General features: G+C 35.7%; 2 protein-coding genes across 2 annotated transcripts; both read right to left on the reverse strand.

Annotated features, from left to right (window-relative positions):
• Positions 1–675: 675 nt before the first annotated feature.
• On the reverse strand, positions 676–2,483 carry LOC109789284 (uncharacterized). The gene is made up of 3 exons (XM_083071540.1): positions 2,301–2,483; positions 1,616–2,007; positions 676–1,447 (listed from the first exon to the last, which is right to left on the reverse strand). Exons 1-3 carry the CDS (start codon positions 2,481–2,483, stop codon positions 676–678), a joined length of 1,347 nt encoding a protein of 448 aa, XP_082927666.1.
• Positions 2,484–6,293: 3,810 nt separating this feature from the next.
• On the reverse strand, positions 6,294–9,074 carry LOC109788086 (Cyclophilin-like peptidyl-prolyl cis-trans isomerase family protein). Its single transcript, XM_020346723.2, has 5 exons — positions 8,931–9,074; positions 8,772–8,846; positions 7,728–7,889; positions 6,756–6,914; positions 6,294–6,572 (listed from the first exon to the last, which is right to left on the reverse strand). The coding sequence occupies exons 1-5, from the start codon at positions 9,057–9,059 to the stop codon at positions 6,489–6,491; spliced, it is 609 nt and encodes a 202-aa protein (XP_020202312.2). The 5' UTR covers positions 9,060–9,074; the 3' UTR covers positions 6,294–6,488.
• Positions 9,075–9,325: the final 251 nt, after the last annotated feature.

Here is a 9,325-nt window from a genome sequence, read left to right on the forward strand (position 1 = left end):
CAGATTGGTGTAATCCGTGCACATGCGCCATTTTCCATTCAGTTTTTTAACCATCACTACGTTTGCCAGCCAAGTAGTGTACTGCACTTCCCGAATGAACCGAGCCTGTAACAATTTGGCAACTTCTGACTCAACAGCAACTTTCCTTTCTGTTCCCATTTTCCTTTTTCGCTGGGCGACCAGTTTGGCTGCTCGACAAATCGACAACTTGTGACACATGAATGCTGGATCTATGCCCGACATGTTCGAAGGCGTCCAAGCAAACAAATCTTTGTTGGAGATGATGACCCTGCACAACGCAGTTCTTTCAGTTTCTGACAAACCAATTCCGATGTAAGTAACCTGGGAAGGGTTCGAGCCGACCTGTAGAGGGACCTTTTCTTCTATCGGTTCCGCCCGCTCGTCGTTTAACCTCGAATCAAGGTCCCATGAAGCTGATTCTGAGGGCTGAGGAGTTACCACGTGAACACGCCTTGCCTTTGTTTGTCTTTCTTCAACTGGAGGTAGGCGGAGACTTGCAAAGTAGCATTCTCGGGCTTCTTTCTGATCGGCATGTATGGTGAGGATGTTCCCCCTGTCGGAGGGGAACTTCATGGAAAGATGGGGGGTAGAGACAATGGCCCCCAAGGCATTTAATGACAGCCGACCTAATAGTATATTGTATGATGTGTTGGCTTAAACAACAATATACTTCACCTGAATGTCCCGATGTTCCTTTTCGTCGAAACAAAAACGATTGGAGAGTTTGATGAACCCTCTAGTGTTGACTCTCTCACCTGCAAATCCTACAAGCGGTTCATTGTAAGAAGTTAGCTCTTCCTCAGGGATGCCGAGTTGTTTGAAGGTATTCCAGTATAAAATATCGGCCGAACTGCCTTGATTTATGAGAGTTTTCTTCACAATACAATTATGGATCTCAACACTGATGACCATAGGGTCATCCTGCACCGGATTAATTCCTTGAAAGTCCTTGTCAGTGAATGTGATAGCAGGCATTCGCCGATTTGGACGTTGTTCGACATGACTGACCGACCGAACCACTCGTAGATGTCTCTTCTGAGCCGACGAAGTTGATCCTCCTCCGGCAAAGCCCCCTGCGATGGTATTGATCACACACCTTTGCGATGCTTGTTGCTCACCTTTCCGATCTCGCGATCGGCTGCGCTCACGCCGCTGTCTATCTAAGCACTCAGGTCGGTCTCGCTGCTGATACTGGTAGGATGAGCGATGCCGAGATGTATTTGGCCGATCGATAAAATTTTGGAGTTGCCCTTGCTTGTTGAGGTCTTCAATTCTATCCTTCAAGGCGGCACACTCTTCAGTAGAATGTCCCCGATTGCGATGATACCTACAAGACTTGTTGGTATCGGCCCTAGGAGGGGTTGCTGCTCTTTTTGGAACCACCAACACTTCTGATGCCAATGCTTGCTCAAGAACTGCAACTCGGCTCGCATTTAAGGGAGTATAATGAGAGTACTTTGAACCTCGCGCCGGGCGATCCCGAAGAGCTAGCTCTTTGCCTCACCCCCTGTATGGTTGTTCTGCTTGCTTTTCGGGTTTGCCCAATGGTTCAGCTCGGGCCTGATTGCGGTACTCAGCTAATTCTTCCATTTACATATATTTATTGGCCCTCCTCCGTAGGTCATTCATGTCCGAAGGAGGCTTCTTGCAGAGGCTATTGACAAACGGTCCTGGTTTTAAGGCCGTTGTGAGATGATGGAGTGCTATGGCTGGATTGAGGTCTCGGATCTCCAATGCCGTCTTATTAAACCGATCCATGAAGGTCCGAAGCGACTCCTTCTTGTCCTGTCGAAGACCAACCAAAGATAGAGATGTCAAACTGTGAGGACGACTTGTTGCAAACTGGATGGTGAATTGTGCCGACAGAGTGTTGAATGAGTCGATAGAGTTGGGAGGGAGCCGAGTGAACCAGCTCAAGGCTCGGCCTTTAAGAGATGTTGGAAATATCCGACACAGCGCAACATCATACGTGGTGCTTAGAGTTACCTGCGTCAGAAAAACATCCAAGTGTTCATCAGGATCTGTTGTACCATCATATTTATCTATAGGTAAAGATTTCCAATTATCCATTAGGGGAAGTTGCATAATGGAGGGGGTGAAAGGGTGTCGATGTGATCCGATAGTTGTCAAATCTGCAGGACGGCCAACGGTGGGTAAGGCCGAAGGGAGTTTTCCAGGTGCTACCGCCGAGGCATGATTGCTTGGGATTGATACGACTCTTGAGTTTGTGTGTTGGTGGCCTGAGTAGGTCTCCATGAGGTATCTTGATTTTTTAACGCCTCGTTTTCAGCTCTCAAAGCCGAAAGCTCCCTTGCATCTTTTTCTCGTTGTTGTTTCATGGCCTCCATTTCTTGCTTCAACAACCGAACGGCTTCAGAAAGATCCGTTTCGTCAACAACCTCAACGTGTTCTTCCTCTTCATGTTGGTGGTCTTGTGTGTTAGTTCTCCTAGTTATCGCCATATCTCAATTCAGTTAATCTTCCAGCTATCGTCGTTCGGCCCCACGGTGGGCGCCAAATGTACCTGTCTGAAGGGCACACTAAGTCTTCTCGTAGTCCAAAGGCCGAACGAAAGCTCCGATCCGATACGCTGTTGAAGGGGTTGGTACCTGCAAAAGGCACTCCAACGCTCAAGTCAGGACAAGCACGAATATCTAGGATAATTAATGAACAGTGACGTTACCTTTTGTCCTGAGCTATTTATACTGACATTTATGGGCCCTGGACCCCATGGGCCCTGCGACATATTTACCGTATTAGGTAATACACCTTAATCGACTAATTAACCTCTAATCTCTGGTTAAGAGTACCAAATGATGATAGGCCGATCCTGGTGGCCGATTGGCATTCGACTTCCTGGTTCTGCCATTCGGCGGCTGATGGGGTGGTGGCCGAACCCCCCTACCTGTACAGAATCGAAATGCCACGATTGATCGAATCGGTTAAAGTCGTTGGACAATCCTGATCCCCACTGGTTGGAGGTATAGGAGAACTTCCCGTTGTTGATGAGCATCGTCTCATTGTCGACGATGGAGGTAGTGTTGTAGGAATGACTAGGTCAAGGATGAAGCTATAGAAATACATTAGGGCTTTAGAATCAACAAATGCACAATCTTGTCACCTTTATAAATGACATATCCAATTTGATTGAAGGACAATAGGAGTTTGATAGTGATATGATTGGTGTCGTTGTTGTCATCATGTGTGTCCTTGACAACCAGGGACGAATTTAAGTTCAACATAATGGGGGAAAAAGGCTTTGACTAACTTTTTCATATTTAATTTTTTTATGTACATATTATAATAAAATATTCATACTTTCAAGTTTAAAATTAGGTACCTTCACTCTTTTCTATATTTTTATTTTGTAAAAAATGTCAAAGTTAATATATTAATTTTTTGAAGTATATTTTTATAGTATATATAATACTCTCTTTGTCTCATAATTAGTATCGTATTTGAAAGAAGAAAAAAAAAGTCTCAAAATAAGTGTTATGTTAGGTTTTCAATGTAGTAGTAATTATCATTTTTCATTTATACCCTTAATAATATTCTTTAAAAAGTTATAATTGTGTTACATTGTTTATAATACAGAAAATTAATCATAATTTTTTTTAGTTTGCATAAAATAACATAGGATGAAACTTATTATGGGGTGAAGAAAATATTATTATAGCTAAATCAATAAAGGGATTATTAAGAAGTGATTGTTGATCTAAGCCCATATTATACTATTTTTAAAAGAAAAGATGTCAAAATTTTTTTTTATGAGATATGAATGGTTACATGATTGTTTACTTACTTGATTATATAGAGAAATATTTTTGAAAGCGTTGAAAATGAAAAAATTATTCAATATTTTTATAATATGAAATCTTATAGAGAACAATTTGATGTATATTTATATTTCAAAACAATGTAAAGTTATATGTTTAATGTTATAAATTTATTTATGAGCATTGTCCCTCTTACCTAAAACTTTTGGATCCATCACTGTTGACGAAGAGCACTGGTAGTTCTAGAAAAGTGTGTCCTACGGGTGAGACATGGTCGTTGGTGTTGTCAAGATAATTGATCTCCTCGAAAGCAGTGTGGACAATGACGTCGTGCTCGTTATAATCAAGGTTCACTGATGCGAATCTTACTCTGGTGTTGACATAGAGTTGCTTTACAGTGTCATTATTGCGATCGATGATGTTGTCTATCTTGTGGAGGGGGACAAAGGTTGAGGTGCTTGTTATTGGTATCGATGTCAGAATATGTGTGCAAGTGGGAACACTTGCTATGAGAATTGCGTTGATCGATCATCACACCTTTTCGACACGAAGTCGTTAGAAGTGTTAAATTGAATGGTACTAGTGCTGATGAATTTATGGCGGTGATACGATGACTACCTTAGTGAAGGTTGGCTTAAGAACATTTTGAAAGGATGAAAATTTTCTCCTTTTTTTTGGACAAAATGGGCATTTACCATCATAAAATAAAATTTACATAAATAAGTTTTTTATCACCAAATAAATTTGTGTTGTTCAATTTAATTATTCATATATCTAATGATATTCTTTTTCCTCTACCAATGAACCACGTGATAATTACACTTCATTTTGTTGATTCATACATGAACCACATGAATCATAAGTTCACGATAGAGCTCACCTAATTTTATTCTCATGATTTATGGAATAACATACAACTATTTTAAATGGACGGTTTCTAGATTTGATATTTGATATTATGGTGGTTTAGGTTTGATTCGATAAAAGAAAAAAAAATAGTGTGTTAAAGCATACAAAATATCAGTAGCAGCTTTGCAAGAAGCAAATTGATAGTTCAAATAAAAAGTTTATGATCACAAAAATGTGAGAAGAAGAAAAAAGATAAAGGAATGAGAGTAACTTTGCATGAAGGAATTAAATCTCTATATGAAGAAATATTTAAGTTGATTATATATTAGTTTTTTAAAAAGGTGTAGCGTATAATAATGTTCTGTAATGCATTTAAGCTTCGTATGTCCTTTATGTCTCACGCGTGTAAACTTCAACAAATCAATCATGATTCCATTTTTTTCTTTTGGATGTATCATTTTATTTTCTGTGATTCTTTATTGGCTAGAGATGCTAGAGTGACATAATTGCAATTTGCAAGTAGGGTGCTTAGCATCCACATAGTGTATTTTATAAGAATGAGAAAGAAACAAAAAGTGTGATAACCCACTCACAAAATAAAAGTGTGATATGCACTTTTCGGCTGTGTAATTAAGGGTGGCCCTAACCCTAAATCTCTAGACCGACATGTAAGTTTAAAAACTTTATGAATAATAAATCTATTTTTTTTTTAAATTTGTATGATTATATTTAATTTTTAAGTTTAATATGTGAAATCCATGAATTTGACGAATTTAATCCAAGAACTCATAGATTAATCTACAAATTTCACTAATTAATATTTTTAAATATTAAAAATTTAATATTTAATTATATATTTAATTTTTTAAATTATTATGACATTAAAACTATATTTAGTTAATATATATTTATTATTTAAATTATTTTTATGATATTTTCATGTTTTTATTATTAAATGTTTGATATTATTATAAAAGTATTTATAATATTTTTTATTATAATATTTTAATATTTAATATTTTAAACCATTTTAAATGTTGATTAACTTTAACGTAATGAAATTTAGTTTATAAATAAAAAATATTTTTTTTCTAATTTTATGTATTTTTATTTTTTAAAAATAATTTTTTTTAATCATTATTTAGATTCGCGAACCGCGAACCGATACGTTTATCCACGAATTTTGACTAATTAAATACGAGCTTGAACCCTAAACTACTAAAGATCCCATCTTATTTTCCACCAATTCCTCTCTTTTCCATTCTTGTTCACTTTATTTCTTTCCTTACTACTAAACGGAGCAACTAAAATGTGATTCGTGGTACAAACGCTAAGCTCTTGATGCTCATTTACCGATAAATACTAAGATCATACCATTTCTTTTTGTAAGGATCCAGCCACATACTATAATACTCTGATTAAACAAAGCTAGTAGATCATTAGCCATATGAAAATATTATCTTTGCCAATCTTATCCTTCCCCGCCTCAAGTTCGTTTCGGCCTACTACAATGTGTACAACTCAATAGGAAACCTTTCATCTATACATGTTTGGCTCAAACATATTTTAATTATAGGAAATACTTTTTGCTTCATCTAAGATCACCTAGATACCAAGATCTCACACCATAAATTTAGCCACTTAAACTAATCCATAAAAATGTGCTTATTATATTCCATGCATATCTCACAATTCAATATACATTTTACTACATTATCAAAATGCTTCTTTGAATTAGAAGTAGGTATGAGTAAGTACTTAAATCAGTATATGAAACCTTTCTCCTTCCCTTAAAGCTTGATCAACTTTTGATAATAAAAGCTTTTTACATGAGACAAAAGTCTAACCAGCAAGTGGATTAGCATGTATTGTTACACGATTGAGCCTTATCTCAGCAAGTGGTCGGTCCCCTGCCCCTGTTTGAGTCTGCAGAACAGAGAAGCATATTATTTATTATTTTCTATGATAACACACATTCTCTAGACGAGCCACATGAATATGCCACCAAAAAAATGCAGATCCTACATAAGTTGCCAAACCAAACCAAACCAAGCCATTTTTTTTAAAAAGAGAAAAGGCAACTTCAATAATGACTTAAGAAGAAGGTACCTTTTCCATGAGATCAAGAACTTCAAACCCATGAATTACTCTGCCAAACACAGTGTATAGCCCATTTAAATGTGGCTGCTTTGCGTAAGTTATGAAGAATTGACTTCCATTAGTATTTGGACCACTGTTAGCCATTGCCAATATTCCCCTTGCATTGTGCTGGAGCATACAAAAAGCCAGCTTATTAGCTACAACAATCGTCATATGAAGAAAATGCCTAATATTCTATACGACAATTATTGCTCTATCAAGCACATCAAAATGAAAGTCCTGCTATTCTTATGAGACATCCCAAAGCTCAACATTACCATCATAAACTAAAATGATAAATTAATCACATTTGATGAGATCCTAAAATGTAACAGCTTTAAGATAATTATATTCAATACAATAAAATTGACATTCATGAACCAGAGAAAAAGAGTTGACCAATCAAGACATACATAAATAAAATAATATAAAATAATTTAAGTTTTTAACATGCTAAAGACAATTGATTAGGTTATGATGAAATTGATACTTTGTTAAAGCTCCATAAAATTACAAAGTTAAAAGTTGCAAGAAATAAGTCTCGTTTTAGCTAGAGATTGCTTAGTGCATTTTTGTTTTCAGTTATAGGGATAGCTCTCAAATATGATGAAATAGTTTGGAGTAACTTTAAAAGCCATTTTGCATGCAAATATGTTTTTCAATAGCATCCTCTTGATAACATTATATCTAAATTGTTATTCATCCAATGGAAAACATGTGCCATTTCTACATTCAAATCCGTTACTAACATTGAGAATCAAAACAAGCAAAACCAAAATATGCTACTTCTATCCTATGTCCTTGTTCATTTTATCTTTAAAATGCATCAAACATAAAATAGAAATCACATGTTATGTTCTGTTCTAGCAGATTATAGAAATGCTACCTAATGGAATACATGACCCTAAAGACAAGGATTTATAGTGGATGAAATGAACTCGCCTTCAGAGACTCTCTTATCTCATCATTAAATTTCTTGCCCCATATACTTGTTCCCCCTTTGCCAGTTCCAGTTGGGTCTCCACCTTGAATCATAAAACCCTTAATGTTGCGGTGAAATATAGTACCATCATAATAACCACTTCCACATAGTGCTAAAAAATTCTGGATCGAAACACATTTGCACACGAGAATCAAACTGTTAGCTACAACACCCTTCTAAACAGAAAAACCACATCATATAAAGGACAAGAATGAGATAAGTCTAATCATTATTAGGCAAAAACTAGATTCCCTGCAACCCAGACAAAAGGAATGACTCATTTTATTTCAATCAACTCAATTAAAAATACACATTCAAATTGCAAACCGTTGCTTCTTCATTCATGATCCAACGTTCCAGATTCATAAATGTATAGAATCCATTTCCTCTAATAAATAATGCAACAGGGAACTGGATTCGGTGCATTCACTCACTCAAGAACCAACACCAGATGGTTCAAATTTGGCATGAATATTTTAAGTCTGATTTATGAGATAAAATATGATTCAGCCGATCTTCATCCAACAGTTACATACATATAAACTCATGTTCTGCCTTTCCTAAATCATTAAAAAGAACCCGACACTTGGATTTTTCTTATTATACCCCTCACACTTAGACCTAACACTATTCGACTTGGTGCGCATATAAATGATGTGACCCTTTTTAAAATACATTTAGGATAACGCTAATATCAACTTAAATTGTAGGTTATGGGTGTCTAATTAAATCTTACAAAACTGCATTGTAAGTTGAGGATTCACTCACTTATAAAGTCTTTGAATGTGTTAAATTCACGTCTGCAGAGAATCCGGTAATGCAGTTATTTTGTTCACAAATAAAACTTAGAACAATGTGTTTGGCATTTTTATTGCTGGTTTTTCAATCAAAATTGAAACTACGGCTCGGTATTTCACACACACCAAAAAAAAAAAAAAAAAAGTTTGCATTAAAATGAAAAAAATCACGGGATGATTGAAAGGAAGGGGAGAAGATAAGCATGCCTCGGAGGTCTTGGGGACCTCGTCACAGAAAATTTCGCACTTGATGTCGCCTAGGTTTGTGTGCAGAGTCACCGCCTGAAAACAAACACACAAACAGGGTAAGTTAGAAGAAATTAACATATTCAGGCCAAAGTGTGTGAGTGAATGAGATTGACTCACCATTTGATTGGAAAGAGTGAGTTCTGGGAGTTGGAAATAATGGGTTTTGGGTTTGGGATTTATAGGGTTTACTTCCCCCCCTCTTCTTTCTTTATTCTTGCATATCATGTTCAATAAATAATTGTCCATCGTAATATTTTTATTATTTTAAAAAACTAATTTATAGAATTTATTTTAAAATATAAAAATTGAATAGGACCAAAACAAAGGGTGAGAATAAGTTTAGATAAGACAAATTTTGAATATATAAATTAGATTTATTTTATAAAATTAAAGTCTAAATTTAATTTATTATTTATTATAGGCTTGATTTTAAGAAATTTAATTTAATCTATTAACTTATATAAAAATTTATTTTATATTAATGATATTAATCAGACCAATAAATTTAATTT

The sequence above is a fragment of the Cajanus cajan genome, chromosome 3 (assembly GCF_000230855.2).
Source record: "Cajanus cajan strain Asha chromosome 3, NIPB_CcT2T_4, whole genome shotgun sequence".
NCBI lineage: Eukaryota > Viridiplantae > Streptophyta > Magnoliopsida > Fabales > Fabaceae > Cajanus > Cajanus cajan.